Genomic DNA, 19,444 nt, shown 5'->3' on the forward strand with positions numbered 1-19,444 from the left:
TTTTAAGCTTTTCTCATTTTGGTGCGTTTCAATGTTTGACATAATTTGAAAAATATACACATCAATATTTTTATGAATTCAAATTTTAAAAACATTGATTTTATGTTTTCTAGAATTTTACGGCTATTCAAATATCGTTATATAAAATGAAATGAATAAAACATGAATTTAAAATGATGCATCTATCAAAAGCATAATCGGACCTGTACAATATTTTTCTCAGGTGATTGTCGGTTAATTTTAATTATCGGTGTTAACAGGAGACTAAAAATGCTTAAAGGATTTAATTTACACAGGTATATTTATATGACAACTTTAGACCTAAGACCTAATCTCAAACTTGGACCATTTATGTCAGTTTGTAATAAATTTATTTTGTAGGATAATGGGTAGAATATGCGCGATTTTATGGGAATAAACAAAACGAAAGTGGCTTCAATAATTCATTTCTATAGCCATTAAACAAACGAAAGTGACTTTAGTAAGTCATCTATATTTTAGATGACCGTATAAGGAGTTAACTCAATGGCTAATTTAAGTCAGCTTATTTTTTGCTCCTGATTTTCTTAATGGTGTGGTTTGAGTTTAAGAAGAATTCAACAAGCTGATCACTTAGAACAAGAAAAGAATGGCATTATTATGAAGCATATTAGGTAACACCTACCGCTAAAAAAAGAAGAAAAGCCTCATTGGTTGTATAGTGCTAGAATAACCAAATCAAGACATATTAGTTTTTGAGAGAGACAAGCTAAGGTATGACGTAACCCTCATTCCAAAGGCTTCTTAACTTACCAACAAATTTATTGATTCCTCTTTGACAAGGAGCTCTTTCCTCTTCGGTAGTGTACACAGAGCCTTTGCTTGCCCCCTTTATTGTTGCAAAAAGTTTCATCATCCACTTTTTCTATTCACTTTTCATCACAAAAAGTTAATTTTGTCCCAACATTTTGCCAAATACTACCTTGTTTCATGTCAGGACAGGTAACTACTCCAACCTGGTAATATTGGAGCCATTTTTCCTCTTATCAATTACTAATCGAATATGATAGCCAACTTCTGTTTTGAAACATAAATTTAATATGTTGATTACATTAACATACCCAGTGTGATCCCACAAGTGGAAAGTTCTAATATATAGATTAATCTTTGTAACTACAAGCAGGTATGCATGGTGATGCGGGTTAATCTGGATTGCCCTTCTTGTTGCAGAAAAATGAGAAGAATCATTCTCCGAATGAAAGGTAATGCATAATTTACAAATTCGCTTTTCCTTAAGATAATCTGAACCCCTTCGCAAAAAAATCATACTATATATACTAGGTCAAAATTATTTTATGTATATGGAGTATAGTAGATGTTAAATACTTCGTCGTATATTTACTGCTTTATATTTTGAATCCCCTTAATAAAAATTCTGATTTCGCCATCAAATTAATGTTTTGTCTACAATTCGATGTATTTTGATGTAGAAATAGAGATGCACCTAATAGAGAAGCAACAGAACAGAGTAAGCATATTTGGGCGGTTTGATCCAGCAGATACAGCCATAAGAATCAGGAAAAAAATGAACCGGAGAGTTGAGATTTTGGACATTCAATTACAAGGAAATGGTGATGGACAGGCAGAGGAGATGCATCGTGCAGCCCCAGGTGGCCCTGATCAGTCCATTATGAAACAAGCCTGATGGGCAGGTGAAATCTGCAGCTTGTACAGGGGATGTTCTTATATTGAAGTATTCATAAGTTTAGCTACATGTTTTAGTAAAATGAGTTTGTTGGTTTATGCTTGTATGGAAGAACTAAGGCCCTCTTTGTATACAATACCAAATTAATGTATGCTGATGTAAATAATTTAGTTGTCTTTAAAAGAACTTTAATTTAGTCCAATTACAAGGAGCAGAAAGTTCATGCATCCTTCATCTCCCAGAGTCAAAACCAGTCCACTAATTGGAATTAATTGAGTATTTCGTATTGAAAAAAAAAAGACAATATGACAATGAACAAAAGGAGAACAAAAGCAACTTGTCTAATAAAATATTGTGTCGTGGCGAGTCACTACCTTAAAAGCGATTACGTCTAGACTAGGGTACAAATCTTTTGAGACCGAGCTCCTCAAAGTTCCATAGCACACCCAAATATGTGAACTCATGACTGAAAGTTTAGAATTTGCAGAGATATAATTGCCCAGAAATAAAATTGAGGAGAACAACTTTGAGAGAATAAAAGTGTTGGTTTAGCGCACTTACACGACTCAAGGAGCGGATTTTTTGGGGGGGGGGGGTGTTGAATTGGGTCGTACTAAATTATCGCCACCTCCTAAAATTTGCCTACTTCAGCCATTGAACCTGGTTCTTGTATGTACTTTTATTAAGACAACTAAACTTAAAGAATAGTATTGAGACCGAATATACGAAGACCCTATTCTAGTTTAATTGTAATAGTTTAGTCTATTTATATTACAATTGTAACTAAGGTAAATATAAGATTTGTAATCCTATTAGAATATACTTACCCTATTAGACTTAGGTAAGGATGACCTTACTTGTATATAAAGAGGTCATTATGATGAATAAAGCATAAATAATTGTTATACCTCGCATTTTGTACATTGGAATATTTCGAGCTAATGGCGGGAAATTAAGGACGAGGTTATATTTTCCGGTTTTGTTTGAATGCGCAAGTCACTTATAATATTAGTGGCATGGAACATTAAGGGCAAATTTGGAATTTGGAAATTTCTATTACTTCATGACTTGTTGGAGAAGTCATTGTGGTCGTGGGGCCCACTTATGCATTGACCACTTGTTGCAAGCCATGCAATAAAATATGTGTTCATCTTATGCTTTGGTGGCCAAAAACATATTGTGGACAAAGATGACAAGGCTAGAATTCATCTCTTGTCATGTGGAAAATTCTAGAAATTTGAAGAAAAATTGGAGGGAAAAGAAAGAAAGAAAACACAAAAAAAGAAAAGAAAAGAAGAGCACATGGCCGGCCATGTGCTTGGCCATGTGCCATATTATATATATATATATATATATATATATATATATATATGTGTGGGATGATCAAGAAGACCACACTTCATTATTTTTGTGTTCTAGAAATTTCAAGAAAGAGAGAGGGAGAGAGATATGGGGAGTTCGGCCAAGGTGGAGGCCTGAGGCTGGCCGAACCTTGCCCCTCCAATTTGATCACTAAAAAAAAATTATTCTCTTCATGTTTTCCTACTAAATGGAAGGCCCTTGTCAACATAGAGTGGTTGTTGGAACAAGAAGACTATCCGTTCTTGCAAGTGGAGTCTTGGCCGAGAAGGGGAGGTGAAGGAAAAAGGTGAGGTTCAATCTTCCTTACATGTGTTATGGGTGTTTATGTATGTTGTGATATGTAGAAAGGAATGAAGTTCATGAAATTATGGTATTGTATGGTGTGGCCGTGTATATGTAGCATGACATAGAATGAAAAACTAATTTATTTAGCATGTTTGGAGTATGTATTATAGATGGTTTGTGTATGTTTGGCATGTAGAAATGAATGGACTTCATGGAAATTATGTATGTTGAAGACTAGGCCGTGTGGGGGGGCTGTTTGTGTGGTAGAATATAATGAACTCATTTTATATAGTATTTTGGTTATTGATTGTTGTAGATTATGTGATGAAAATGAAGGTTTGATGACTCAAATGGAAGTCGTAATTGTTGTGGGCTGATTTAGAACCTAATGTGATTTTAATATAGTCGCTTGAGTTGATGAGAATGATGTTGTTAGCGTATGGAAGTGTTGATATAGTTTATGAGTTTGAAAGAAATAAATGTATTGTTGGTGTTCTTATGGCATTTGGAAGATTTGGGTTGGAATGTCTTGAACATATTGTGAATTGAGTATTGATATTGTTATTATGATTGTTGATTATTGGCATTATTGTGGATGGTTTAGCCGGGTTGAATTCCCGGGTTGTTATTGATTGAAATTGGACAAGTTGAACTTGGTGGGATGGAGTATTTACGGGGGAAATTTCGCCGAAATTCGTAGGCAAGTGTTACCTTAAGATTCAACTTCTAAATACTCTAATTGACGTTTGGTAAACGTGACCAAATTGTAGATTACGGCGAACTTGAACTCGGGATTTGGAGTAATGTAAGAGGCGGAAAAGGTATGTAAGGCTTACCTCTTCTTTCTTTGGCATGTCTTAGACATAATAGGCTTGAATACGAACCTCGGGAATGATCCTATTCCTAGAAGTCCAAGATTGAAATTAACCCTTTTTCATTCAGTAGAATTGAATTAATATTTTGCATAAAACGTTGGAAAGTTATCTAAACATCTAGAACTCGCACAAATATGACCCGACTATCTTAAAACTCTCATAAGTGGCGTCTTGGAATGTAACATATGTAAGTTGTGTACGCCACCTCATTTGACTCGAGGTGGGCCCACTGTTCCCGGATTTTCTTTATTGCTCCGTTTATCAAACGATAAGTGTTGTAACTATGCTAATGAGAATGTTTGTATGATGATAATGATAACGATGAATATGGCTTATAATGGTAACAATGACGTCAAATATGAAGAAATGCCTATGACGAATATGTCGACGATACGTTTTACCACGAATGTAATTACGTGAGACGTGTTAAAGGCTTCCATAACGTTCTCATTTTCAAACGTTAGGAGTAATGGTTCTAAGGCATGATTTTCTTTTAAAAGTTTGCAAATGTTTTCCAAAATATTCATTTTTCTCCAAAAACCAAGTTTGATGATTTTGAAAGCTTTTATGACTAAAACGACGAACATGATTCTATGATGACAAGAATGACGCCGTATACGAGAAAATGTCTATGACAAATACGTCAAGGATATGTATATGCACATGGGATGGGGGAAGGGATACATGGGGGAATGGGAAGGAAACATGTTTTATTGCACACTGTCACCTGGCTTATCATCCCGGACGCGGATGCCGGACAGCTGGATTATGGGCGAGCCGAGTTTTTTACACTTATATGGTAATGACGTCGTTCGGCGCTATGATATGATATGACACGCTATGATATGACATGATATGATATGACACGCTATGATATGACATGATATGATATGACACGCTATGATATGACATGATATGATATGACACGCTATGATATGACATGATATGATATGACATGCCATGATATGACATGATATGATATGACACGCTATGATATGACATGATATGATATGACACGCTATGATATGACATGATACGATATGCTATGACATGATACAATATGCTATGACATGACACGATATGATACGACATGACACGATATGATATGATATGATACGATATGATATGTTATGACAAGACACGACATGACATGAGTTCTATTTTCTGTGTCTATGAAAAGAAATGTTTTTCTTTCTAAAAAGGAAAGACAAGCAGGCGCGGTATCCAGCCAAAAAGGCATTCCCATGTACAGGCTATCCTCTTATCTCATCACATGTTTTATGATCCCATGGTGTTGTTGTTTATACTTATGTTCCTGTTTGTGTTATTCTTCATGCCCTACATACTCAGTACAATGCTCGTACTGACCCCTCTTCTTCGGGGGCTGCGTTTCATGCCGCAGTACACCTGCATGAGCCGAATCTAGCATAAGAGGATGTTCCACGGGGTTGGTAGGCTCCACTTGTCCCAGAGTGCTGCCGAGTCAGAGTATAGATGCTATGATGCTTTGTTCGAAGTTAGAGACTTTGCAGACAAAGTCGTGGGTGTTGGGTTGTCAGTTTGTAAGCGGCTCCTGCAGCCGATATGTTATTATGTTTCGTGTCACGAGCCTTATATGATGTCAGACTTTGCTTATGGCAAAAAAAAATAAAAAATTCTATGTATCCATTTCTAACTGATTCATAAGTTCATACGTGTAATAAGAATTAGCGGGTTCGCTCGGTTCCGAATATGGGGTCGGGTGCCCATCACACCCTAGTAGGACCGGGGTGTGACAATAATTCTCCCATTATTCTTGTCTCTCACAAATTCTCGTCCCTGCCTTAATTTTAACATGGTATCAGAGTCATGTTAGAAAGAACACAAAAACCCTGAAACAATGGCAGGTTATGAAAAGGAAGAAACCGATGATAAGAGCAAAGGAATCGCCGGTGAAGAAAATAAAACCTAAAGAAAAACAATCTCTCCCTATGATATTACGTCGAATGATAACCCTGAAATTGTGGTGACACAAGTCCAATTGAAGGGTGAGAATTATGAAGAACAGGCTAGATCTATGAGGACAGCCCTAAGAGCAAGAAAGAAGTTCGGTTTTGTTGACGTACGATCAAGAAGTCGGATGAAGAGCCACCAAACTTGGAAGATTGGTTCACTATAAAATCACTGTTGGTGTCGTGGATTCGATACACCATAGAACCAACATTTTTCTTAACGATTTAACATAAAGAGGAAGCAAAAGAATTGTGGACGAGCATCCAAGAGCGGTTCGCCATTATTAATGGCCCTCGGATGCAACAACTAAAGGCAAAACTTGTGGAGTGCAAGCAGAAGGGAAGGAACATAGTGGATTACAATGGAAAAGTCACTAAGTTATGGGAATAATTGGAAAATTACGAACAGATTCCAACTTGTACGTGCAGAAAGTGCACCTGCAATCTAGGAACGGTCCTAAAGGCCAAAAGAGAAGAAGAAAAAGTGCATCTTTTCCCCATGGGATTGGGTGAGGCGATGTATGGAACGGTGAGGTCAAACATACTGGCCCAGGAACCGTTGTCATAATTGAACAAGGTCTATTTGAAGCTGGTACAAAAAGAGCGTGTGAAAGGAATCACACGAAAAACGGATACCGGAGTGACACCATGGCTTTTTCCCTGGAAGGGAGAAACCCTTACTGGGACCAAGGTAAAGGGAAAACGATGGTAAATTATGCACACATTGCAAGAGATTCAGACATGTTGTGGATGGATGCTTTTGACTCATTGGTTATCCGGATTGATGGCCGGGAAGTAACAAAATCGATGAAAAAACAGGAGGTAAAGGGCGCGGACAATAACAATAATAGGGGGTGGATCGGGATTTGGTCGTGGAAGAAACAACCACTGGGGTAACGTCGTGGTAGCCAAAGAAGGACTTCAGGCGCAGACTGAACCGGTCTATGAAAAGTCATCCTGGATTATTACTCTGGTGCTACCAACCACGTGACATGTAATCTAGAATAACTGATCAATCAGCAGGGCATTCCTAAATGTCTGGTTGGACTTCCGGATGGAAGTAGCTCGATGGCCACGAGAGAAGGAACAATCAGGTTGAATGATAGGATATGGTTAAAGGATGTTCTTTACGTTTCGGATTAAACATGCAATATAATTTCTGTGTCACAACTTGTTGATCATTTAGATTGCGATGTAAAATTTAACAAAATTTTGTGTGCTATATAGGACCCACCACGAGGAAGCTGATTGGAACGGGTGAGCGTCGAGGTGGACTTTACTATTTTCGGAATGTGCCATAGATACGAGCTATAAAGGCAGAGACAGTTGATTGGTTCGATGGTTGACGATTGGGTTATCCTTCAGCACAAGCAATGAAGTCGATTACGACATTAGGCCAAAAAGAGAGTAGTATTAGATTGGATAAAGAATGCAATATATGCCTAAGGGCAAAACAAACAAGGAGTGTTTTTCCTTTAGGTGATAATGTAGCATCGAATATTTTTGTGATGATTCATTATGATTTATGGGGACCGTGTAACTCCTTCCTCCTGTGGTGCCTCATATTTTTGACTGTTGTAGCTGATTGATCACGAGTCGGGTGGATCTTTCTTTTAGTTGATAAGAAAGAAGTGTCCCAAACCTTGAAGAATTTCTTCGCCTTGGTGGATAAGCAGTTTGGTAAACGGGTGAAGACAGTTAGTAGTGACAATAGAACTGAGTTCACTTGTATGAAGACCCCAACAAAATGGAAGAGTCGAGAGAAAATACCATCATATTCTCAATATAGCACGAGCACTGCGATTTCAGGGTCACCTTCCGATCAAATTTTGGGGAGAATGTGTTTTGACTACGGGATATTTGATCAAGACATCTTCGATTTTGAATGGGAAAACCCCCTGTGAAATTTTATACGGGGAGGCGCCTCGATATGATCACCTAAGGGTGATATAGTCTTTGTGCTACGTGCACACAAAAGGAAGAACAAGGGATAAGTTTGAGAGTCGGAATCATAGTGTGTTTTCTTGGGATACCCCTATGGAAAGAAGGTTTGGAGATTGTTTAACTTGGAGAACAATGAATATTTGGTCTCCAGAGATGTGGACTTCTATGATACTAAGTTCCGATTTGCTGTAGGATCGAGTAACTTGGCAGACAACATAGAAGTGATCCTGGACGAAGGAGAGTCTACGAGAAAAGGTCTTCTGAATGTGGATGAAATGGAGGAAGAAAGAAACCAACACACTGTAGAAGAAGACTGAACAACTAATGTAGGTACGGATGAAACCCGGAGAAATGAAGTCAGGATACCGGTTACCGGACCTACGAACCAGCCAGATTTAGACCAGACAGACACCAGTCTAGATAGAACATATAGAGGAATTACAGACAGAAGGGGTCTGAGGACTGTCGAAATGCACCCTAAGGAGCAAGTGGGTCAGGGTAAACGGCAGAAGCATGAATAGATTCGGTTGCGCGACTACGTCTGAAACATTCCGTAACCAAAGTCTATCAACTCGTCCACCTGATCCTCAGTGTGACGACCCAAATCTGAGGGTCATGATGGCACCTACACCCTTCCACCGGTGGGCGTATCAGTCTATAGTAGTAAATCATTTAGAAAGAAATTTGAGAGAATCATTTGCACCATCGACGTTATCCAAACACTCTTAACATAAATATAAGTAAGTGAAGAATATAACTTAGTCAAATACAACCCCAAAACCTGGTCGAACTCGTACAAGAGCTGCTAAATAGAATACAAGTCTTAGGCAGTACAATATAGAAAACTGTCTCAAAATGAAAGGACAGAATAATATAAAGATGAGAATCCAGGGCTGTAGGTCCATCTGTCGCTCACCCTAGAATCTGGAAATGATGGCCTCGAAATCTGCCACGTGAGATAGAACTAGAGCAAGGGTCTGTATTTGCACCAGAAAATAGTGCAACAAGTGTAGATGAGTACAACACCACTAGTATTCCGTAGGTATCATAGGCCGACAACGAAGGAATAAGTAATACAACATATAAAGACTGAAATAGAACATACAAGTAGAAACCACGTAACCAACGTCTATATACCTCTTATAACCTTAGTCATGTTCCACCCATAAGACGATAGCCAATAATCATGTAAAGATGCAATAATTCAAATGAATGAATTCATGTATGCAAATGCATTGGCCAAATCTCATACCTGGTACACACATGTTAGCGGCCATTCTGTCTAGTCATGACCCATAAGGGACTTGCGAGGTCCATATATATCTCAACACCATCCGGTATGTACCCTCAGACCGGGTGAGAACCATATCAATCATATCATATCATGTTATTTCATCTCTGCGCAACTCATATCATTATAACCAGAATCATTTCCCTTCGGGCTTAAACACATCACTCTTACCTTTCTTTGGGTCTCGACGGACCATCTCGTATCTCATAAATGCCTCATCATAATGAATGTATAAATGTATGCATGCATGGATAACTACAAAATGCACAGTAACAAGTTCCAACAGAGGCATGAAGTAAGAAATGAATATGTACATATCATGGATCACATATTATCACCTCAAGGTCAAGATTGATGCCACTTTCATACTATAAATGAGGTTTGGTGTGATGAATGGAAAATGAGTCGATAATCTCCCACAAATCATCTCTTGATTTTCTCATGTAACAGATAAATTGTTATTGTTATCGTGTGGGTTGTTTGGTAATTGTTATGGGTTGTTTTGATCATGTTATTGTGGTGTTATTGCGATGATTTTCATGCATATGGATCATGTTTGTACTTTTGGATGGAAAAAAAGGGAAGTGTATATCATTTTGTATATTAGTATATTTGGGAGTTGGTTGATGTATATCCTTGTATAGTTGTGGAAACAAGTATAAGAAGCTCACTTGAGCTTGTTGTTGTTGTTGTGGGTTGTTGTATATGTTGTTTTAGCTAAAGAATAAGGGGAGATGCTGCCCGTTTCATTTTAAGATCGAACTACCGATTGATATACATGATATATGAGCGCCAACTGAGTTGAATATGTATTCCTTTGTTATAGGATTGACACCTTAAGTTGTGGGAAGTTCGTGGTTGAGTTTCTTGGATGACTTAAGGCATGTAAGGCTGTTCTCTTTCTTCTTTTGGCATGGCGTAATGAAACAAAACATGAACGAACGATATTCATAATGACTCTGCTCTTAGATATGCTAGAAGCTTATGTTCCTTGACCTCCTTATGATGTTGTTGATCTTATGGTTATTGATCTTGTTTTATGGTTATTGATCCTTCAAGGTAAGATATGTTGATGATGTAAGTTCCATAAGTGGTAATCAGAGGTATATCGACCTTACGTCACTCTGATAGAGTCGTAACACTCTCTTGTACTCTTATTCATGCATTATATATAAAATACATATATTTTATATATATATATATATATATTCATGCATTGTATATCTATTTTATGATACCGTGCCGCGCTATAGTCGGCCAGGTATGACACCTATTGTGCACACCACTGCAGTTGGGTTAGATATGATGATGATAGCCCCAGAGAGCGGCTTAATAATGACAATATAGCTCCATAGTACGGCTTATATATATGTATATATTTTAAAATAAAGCATGATGTCATGCGCCCTCAGAGGCATTCAGATGTACAGATTGACTCTCTTTTATCTCATGTTGCTTTCATGTCTTTATTATGATGCTATTCTTGCTTTACATATTTGGTACATTATTCGTACTGACGTCCCTTTCGCCTGGGGGACGCTGCGTGTCATGCTCGCAGGTTCAGGTAGGTAGGGAGATAGTTCTCACCCTTAGGCTGCCTTCTCAGCGTTGGTACTGGAGCACTCCACTTGTTTCGGAGTTGCAGTGTAGCTTGGTATGATACTTTTGTGTACTTATGGGTATGGCGGGGCCCAGTCCTAAACTTATTACGTTTTGTAATCCAGTAGAGGCTTGTAGATAGATATGCACAGTTAGATGTTCTGTGGCCTCCTTGACCTATATTTTATTGTACAGTCACCCATGGTAGCCTTGTCGGTCTGTGCCTTTGGTTCAGTACGGTTATGCATGTATATATTTTTTGGGCTTATTCACCTTTCAGTTTATTATATCTATGAGTAAGCAGCTTGTCCCGTGATGGCCCTCGTGGCCCATATTCATATATGATTACGTAATGTATGTATGTTTAGTGGTTCTCGGAAGGTAAGGTCTAGGTTCCCGTCATGGCCCTCTGGTTTAGGTCGTGACACATTGGCCCTTACAGGATTATGCATAGAGTTGGCCAAGTAGCTTATGAGCTAGACCTGCCTTTAGATTTGGAGTCTGTACATCCGGTCTTCCATATATCCATGCTCAACAAGTGCATCAGTGATCCTTCTAGAGTTGTACCCATAGATGATGTCCAGGTTACAGAGTGGTTATCCTACGAGGAAGTCCCTGTTGCTATTCTAGATCGCCAGGTTCGTAGGTTGCGAACCAAAGATGTTGCTTCCGTAAAGATACTCTGGAGGAATAAGAATGTAGAAGAGATGACTTGGGAAGCCGAGGAAGATATAAAGTCTAGATATCCTTATTTGTTTTCGATCCCAGAGCAAGCTCAAGCTACAATACCATCATTTTCAGGTATGCATTATATTGTCGGTTAATTTCGTTGGTCGTGTGGGGGCCATTGTTGTTATTGTTTGTTATCGCCCTGTGTGGCATTGCACTATGTTGTTGGGCTGTGTGGCAGGTTGGTAGTAGTATGATTACAGAGGAGACTCTACCAGAATTTTTGTAGACCCCTGAGAATTTAACATTCGAGGACGAATGTTTCTAAGGGGGGAAGGATGTTACACCTCTTACTTTTTTACATTGAGTTTCTTCGTGAGTTGGTTATCATAGATTTGGAGAGCAGAATTATTTTCGAGGTTTTATAAGATTAGACATGTTCATCTTGAGTATACGAGGGTTTAAGTTCATGCTTTGTATGTTTTGGAAGGTTTAGAGGTTAAACGAATCGACGAGAATGCGTTTCGACAAACGTTGGGTTTTTACGGTTGGATTACGGACTGTATATGGAATACAGACTATATATCTAGTTTGACCCCCATAGTATTTTGATAACAGTGGGGATGAGCCACTGTTGGCAATTTATGGTCCAATTATATGGACCGTATATTATTTACGGTCCGTATAATATGACCGTAAGTTAAAGTCAGTGGCAGCCCGTTTTAGTATATAATTCGTACTCTCCTCATTTTATCTCGTTTTCTTCATTTTCCTAGACCCCTAACACTCGTAGAAACCCTCTCCAACATATATTATCAATCCCCAAGTGAAGTTAAGGAATTAAAGTGAGAATCAAGTGCCAAAAGTTTCCGAAGTGTTGTTGAAGCTTGTTTCTCCTTTTTGTAGTAGCTTTGGAGGATACTTCAAGTTGAATTAATCTTGGAATTGATGTGTTCTTTAGTCCTTGAGGTAAAAATTCATCTTATTTCCATGATTACGAGTTTATGTGATGGTTATATGTTATATCTCGCATTTTGCACGTCGGAATATTTTTAAGTTGGTTGCGAAGAATTATGGACAGGGTTATCTCTCGACGTTGTTTTACGACGAATGGTTTAGGATTTGGTTGAACGGAAGCATTAAGGAAGAATTTGGGATTAAGAATGCATTATGGAAAATTTAAAAACTTCATGGAATGAGAGTAAGGTGGGCCATGGCCATGTGGAGGCTTGATATATATATATACATGTGGAATTAGATGACTTGTTAAGTCATTTTCATTAAGTTCATCTTTTAGGAAATTCTAGAAATTTGAAGAATTTTGGAGGGAATGGAACAAAAAAAAAAAAGGAGAAAAGATGACAAGGTGGCCGGCCATGCATGGCATGGCATGTGCCACCACTTATATATATATGGTTAAGTCTTGAATTGGAAGACAAGTTCATCATTTATCATCTAGAAATTTCAAGAGAAAAGAGGAAAAAAAAAGAAGGACAAGGACGGCAATAAGGGGCTGGCCGAACCAGCCCCATGGAGATGGTCAAGAAAAATCTGTTTCTTCATGCTTTTACACTAATTAGAAGGTCCTCTATCTTGTGGACTAGTTGTTGGAAGGAAGAAACTACTTGTTTTGAAGAAAGGCAAGTCTAGCCGAGAAAGGAGAAGGTGAAAAAAGGTATGATTCAATCTTATTTCTCGTATGTTATAGATGATTGTGTATATTGTGGAGGGTGTAGATGAATAAAATTCATGAGGTTGTAGTAAGTTGTGTGTGTGCCGTGTGTGTTGGATTGTATAGGGATGAAGGACTAATTGAATTTAGCATGTTCTTGTGTTGTTGTAATGCATAGAAAATGAATGAAACTCATGGAATGTTGAATGTTGTGTTGTGGCCGAATAAGGGCTGAATTGGTATAGGTATGTTGAGCTAATTTTATGTTGCATTTTGGTGGTTGTTCGTTGCGGATTATGTAGTGAAAATGAAGGTTTAACGACTTATGTTGGTGTTGCAATTGTTGCGGACTGTTTTTGAAAGTTAATATGGTTCTAATATGTTCCCTTATACTTATGAAGTTAGTGTGGAAATGTATGGAATTGTTGACATAATATGAGAATTGGAAAGAAAGAAACGCATTATGGTTGAATTGTCTTGAAATATGGCGTTAATTGCCTAGAATGCGTTATGAATTGATTATGGATGTTGTCATTATGATTGTTGGTTTGGTTGTTGTTGATATGGGCCGAGCCATAATTCTCGGGATCTGTATTTACGGAGGAGATGCTGCCCAAATTTTTGTAGACAAGAGAAGGATGGAAGATTTGAAAGCAAAAAGTCTACTATCGACAATTGGTAAACATGACCATTTGCAAATTCGGGCGAAACGGGATTCGAGATTGAACGAGCATAAGACGTCCGAAAGGTATGTGAAGCTATCCCTTTCCTTCCTTTGGCATGTCCTAGGTGTATTAGGCTTGAATTTGAGCCTCGGGGATTATTCTGTTCATCGAAAGTCGATTCGAAATTGAGCACTATTCATTCGGTGCGATTGAACTAGAATCTTTATATTTTGTTGGAAAATGTTCAAACGACGTAACTTGCGTGAATGTGATCGAATTGCCTTGAAACTTCATAGATGACTCCATTAAGTGATATTTTATAAAACCTTTTCAAAACCACTCCGAAGGGTGTGATATATTATTTTCTAAAGCTTTTTTTTAAAACCACCCCGAAGGGGGTGCGATATATTATTTTCTAAGGCTTTTCTAAAACCACTCCGAAGGGGGTGCGTACAAAACCACTCCGAAGGGAGTGTGATATTTTATAAAACTTTTTTAGAAACCACTCCGAAGGGGGTGCGATATATTTTATTATTATTACTAATATTAATATGCCCGAAGGCTAGGATTAGTATTATGTCGCGAGTGGCATGCCCGATGGGGCCGGGGGTAGCCGTATGCCGCGAGTGACATGCCCGAAGGGGCTAGGATTATGTCGGGGCCAGATGTCCGATGGGGCCGGGGGTAGACGTATGTTGGACCACGCCCGGGGGGCCATCATTTTACGTCGGGACCGAAGATGTCCGATGGGGCCGGGGATAGACGTATGGCCGGACCGGCGCACCCGAAGGATTATTATTATTATTATTATTATTATTATTATTATTATTATTATTATTATTATTATTATTATTATTATTATTATTATTATTATTATTATTATTATCATTATCATTACCATCATGGGGAGCGGCAATGCCGAAGGGGCCACCATTATTATTGTCGGTGGAAGCGGCCGTCCGAAGGGACTATTTTATTTAAATATCTAATTCATGTCAGGTGACCTAAACTTGCTTTTTGTCGTATTTTTCCTGATTTACGCTTTAGTAATGCTTTACATACTCAGTACATATTCCGTACTGACCCTCCTTCTTCGGGCGTTTCATGCCACGCAGGTACACCCACACGAAGAGAAGACTTGCTAGAAGTTGTCTCCGCGGAATTGGCGAGCTCCACCTCGGTTCGGAGTGTTGCCGAGTCAAAGTGTTCGTGTCATGGTTTTAGCATATGTTAGAGACTTTGCGTAGTGTCCTCGTGGATAGCGCGTCGGGAAGTGCGGATGATTTGTAAATGTTAAAAGAGTATGCGTTTTTAGATAATATTTATTGATTGAAAAGTTTCATGTTTTTTAAAAATTTTCGAATTGACAAGTTTTAGTAACGCGAACGCCTAAGGGTTCGCTCGACTCGAGGAGGGTCGGGTGCCCATCACACCCTAGTAAGGCTCGGGGTGTGACAAAGTGGTATCGTCAGCGAGTTGGTGTCCGTCCTAGGGGTCGTCCGCAAAGTCGTGTCCGTAGAGTCCCGTTTATAGTGTGTTGCGCGCCACATTTATAAACAAGAGGCTACGGGGCATCTAGGGATCGTTGACCTTCTTTCATATCTAAGAATTGTTGACCTTCTTTCATATTTAAGATCGTGCGATAGAGCCCGGTCATAGGGTATGAAGTCCTTGTACTAACCTTTTATTTCGGCGGAAGGACGACGTCGATAAAAGAAAGCGACCTATGACATCAACGGTTACAAAGTACAGTGGTAAACAACGGTGCGGACGAGGCATGTTGGATGAGGTAAGAATAATGAAGTATTACTGAAATATAAGTCGGGTGAATGAAAGTGAAGGTGAACATTAAGAATTGAAAAGGGTAAAATAGTAATCGTACAAGGAAGGACGTGTTACGAAAAATGCCCCCGAATCCGTGAAACTTTGATCGACTCCGCATTATGTAGCAAAGGGCATATGAGGAAGTGGACGCGATTATATCGGCATTAAGGCACCGAATTCCACCAAAGTTTCGGGGTTAAGCGTGCTCGACGGGAGCAATTTCATGATGGGTGACCCCACGGGAAGTATGCCAAAATTTTCACAAATGATGATCCAAGAAACAAATGGGAAAAATAGAAAATACAAGATGGTTGGAGGCTATAAAAGGAGCCACCCAAAGACGCGACAAAGCGAGATTAGAGAAGGGACGAAAGTACGCTATGACTTTGGAATTAGGATAGGCTTGAACTACGCTTGGAAGTATTTTGTGGATTGGCGATAATAATTATGCGCGTACATATGAATACGCATGATGCCTCATTCGTGATTGAATTAGTGAGCACGTGTGTCCCAACGTGAAGATTGTTGACGTGTAAGGAGCCCCTTAAAAGGGGGGAAGCGGATAAGAAAAATGCAAGAGTGGGATAAGAACAGTTGATATAACAAAGGTGTTTGGTATGGGCATTTGGGCTACCAATAAGCCCCCCCGCCGAAGTAAGTTACTAAGATTGGAGAAACCAGAATAGCTATAAAAAGGAGCTCCCGAGGCACTTATGAGACCCCGCATGATTAAGTGAACATTCGAGGACGAATGTTCTAAAGGGGGAAGAATGTTATATCTCGCATTTTGCACGTCGGAATATTTTTAAGTTGGTTGCGAAGAATTATGGACGGGTTATCTCTCGACGTTGTTTTACGACGAATGGTTTAGGATTTGGTTGAACGGAAGCATTAAGGAAGAATTTGGGATTAAGAATGCATTATGGAAAAATTTAAAAACTTCATGGAATGAGAGTAAGGTGGGCCATGGCCATGTGGAGGCTTGATATATATATACATGTGGAATTAGATGACTTGTTAAGTCATTTTCATTAAGTTCATCTTTTAGGAAATTCTAGAAATTTGAAGAATTTTGGAGGGAATGGAACAAAAAAAAAAAAGGAGAAAAGATGACAAGGTGGCCGGCCATGTGCATGGCATGTGCCACCACTTATATATATATGGTTAAGTCTTGAATTGGAAGACAAGTTCATCATTTATCATCTAGAAATTTCAAGAGAAAAGAGGAAAAAAAAAGAAGGACAGGACGGCAATAATGGGTGGTCGAACCAGCCCATGGAGATGGTCAAGAAAATCTGTTTCTTCATGCTTTTACACTAATTAGAAGGTCCTCTATCTTGTGGACTAGTTGTTGGAAGGAAGAAACTACTTGTTTTGAAGAAAGGCAAGTCTAGCCGAGAAAGGGAGAAGGTGAAAAAAAGGTATGATTCAATCTTATTTCTCGTATGTTATAGATGATTGTGTATATTGTGGAGGGTGTAGATGAATAAAATTCATGAGGTTGTAGTAAGTTGTGTGTGTGGTCGTGTGTGTTGGATTGTATAGGGATGAAGGACTAATTGAATTTAGCATGTTCTTGTGTTGTTGTAATGCATAGAAAATGAATGAAACTCATGGAATGTTGAATGTTGTGTTGTGGCGAATAAGGGCTGAATTGGTATAGGTATGTTGAGCTAATTTTATGTTGCATTTTGGTGGTTGTTCGTTGCGGATTATGTAGTGAAAATGAAGGTTTAACGACTTATGTTGGTGTTGCAATTGTTGCGGACTGTTTTTTGAAAGTTAATATGGTTCTAATATGTTCCTTATACTTATGAAGTTAGTGTGGAAATATATGGAATTGTTGACATAATATGAGAATTGGAAAGAAAGAAACGCATTATGGTTGAATTGTCTTGAAATATGGCGAATTGCCTAGAATGCGTTATGAATTGATTATGGATGTTGTCATTATGATTGTTGGTTTGGTTGTTGTTGATATGGGCGAGCCATAATTCTCGGGATCGTATTTACAAGAGTGAGATCTGCCAAATTTTTGTAGACAAGAGAAGGATGGAAGATTTGAAAGCAAAAAGTCTACTATCGACAATTGGTAAACATGACCATTTGCAAATTAAGGCTAAACGGGATTCGAGATTGAACGAGCATAAGACGTCCGAAAGGTATGTGAAGCTATCCTTTCCTTCCTTTGGCATGTCCTAGGTGTATTAGGCTTGAATTTGAGCCTCGGGGATTATTACGTTTCATCGAAAGTCGATTCGAAATTGAGCACTATTCATTCGGTGCGATTGAACTAGAATCTTTATATTTTGTTGGAAAATGTTCAAACGACCGTAACTTGCATGAATGTGATCGAATTGCCTTGAAACTTCATAGATGACTCCATTAAGTGATATTTTATAAAACCTTTTCAAAACCACTCCGAAGGGGTGTGATATATTATTTTCTAAAGCTTTTTAAAACCACCCGAAGGGGGGTGCGATATATTATTTTCTAAGGCTTTTCTAAAACCACTCCGAAGGGTGTGCGTACAAAACCACTCCGAAGGGAGTGTGATATTTTATAAAACTTTTTAGAAACCACTCCGAAGGGGTGCGATATTTTATTATTATTACTAATATTAATATGCCCGAAGGGGCTAGGATTAGTATTATGTCGCGAGTGGCATGCCCGATGGGGCGGGGGTAGCCGTATGCCGCGAGTGACATGCCGGGGGGCTAGGATTATGTCGGGGCCAGCGATGTCCGATGGGGCCGGGGGGTAGACGTATGTTGGACCGGCATGCCGGGCGGGGCCATCATTTTACGTCGGGACCGCATGTCCGATGGGGCCGGATAGACGTATGCGGACCCCGCGCACCCGGCGGGATTATTATTATTATTATTATTATTATTATTATTATTATTATTATTATTATTATTATTATTATTATTATTATTATTATCATCATTACCATCATGCCGGAAGCGCAATGCCGAAAGGGCCACCATTATTATTGTCGGGCGGAGCCGGCCGTCCGCGGGGACTATTTTATTTAAATATCTAATTCATGTCGGGTGACCTAAACTTGCTTTTTGTCGTATTTTTCCCGATTTACGCTTTAGTAATGCTTTACATACTCGGTACATATTCCGCATCGACCCTCCTTCTTCTCGGGGGTCGCGTTTCATGCCACGCGGGTACACCCACACGAAGAGAAGACTTGCTAGGAAGTTGTCTCCGCGGAATTGGCGAGCTCCACCTCGGCCGGAGTGTTGCCGAGTCAAAGTGTTCGTGTCATGGTTTTAGCATATGTTAGAGACTTTGCGAGACGTTGTCACCGTGGATAGCGCGTCGGGAAGTGCGGATGATTTGTAAATGTTAAAAGAGTATGCGTTTTTAGATAATATTTATTGATTGAAAAGTTTCATGTTTTTTAAAAATTTTCGAATTGACAGGTTTTAGTAACGCGAACGCCTAAGGGTTCGCTCGACTCTGAGGAGGGTCGGGTGCCCATCACACCCTAGTAAGGTCGGGGTGTGACATTATACTAGGTTTGGAGGGAAAGAAGTTGGAGGGAAAGTTCAAATATGAACTTGAGTTT

The 19,444-nt window shown here is 39.0% G+C and overlaps 1 protein-coding gene across 1 annotated transcript; it reads left to right on the forward strand.

Annotated features, from left to right (window-relative positions):
• The first annotated feature begins 758 nt into the window (after positions 1-758).
• Positions 759-1,916, forward strand: LOC132037082 (uncharacterized). The gene is made up of 3 exons (XM_059427537.1): positions 759-981; positions 1,163-1,241; positions 1,470-1,916. Exons 1-3 carry the CDS (start codon positions 970-972, stop codon positions 1,682-1,684), a joined length of 306 nt encoding a protein of 101 aa, XP_059283520.1. The 5' UTR covers positions 759-969; the 3' UTR covers positions 1,685-1,916.
• The last annotated feature ends 17,528 nt before the right edge of the window (positions 1,917-19,444 follow it).

This window comes from Lycium ferocissimum, chromosome 11 (genome assembly GCF_029784015.1).
Source record: "Lycium ferocissimum isolate CSIRO_LF1 chromosome 11, AGI_CSIRO_Lferr_CH_V1, whole genome shotgun sequence".
Lineage (NCBI taxonomy): Eukaryota > Viridiplantae > Streptophyta > Magnoliopsida > Solanales > Solanaceae > Lycium > Lycium ferocissimum.

Coding starts and splice junctions, on each gene's coding strand:
- LOC132037082 (XM_059427537.1), top strand. Junction 1,242..1,469: donor AATCATTCTCCGAATGAAAG/GTAATGCATAAT, acceptor ATTTTGATGTAG/AAATAGAGATGCACCTAATA.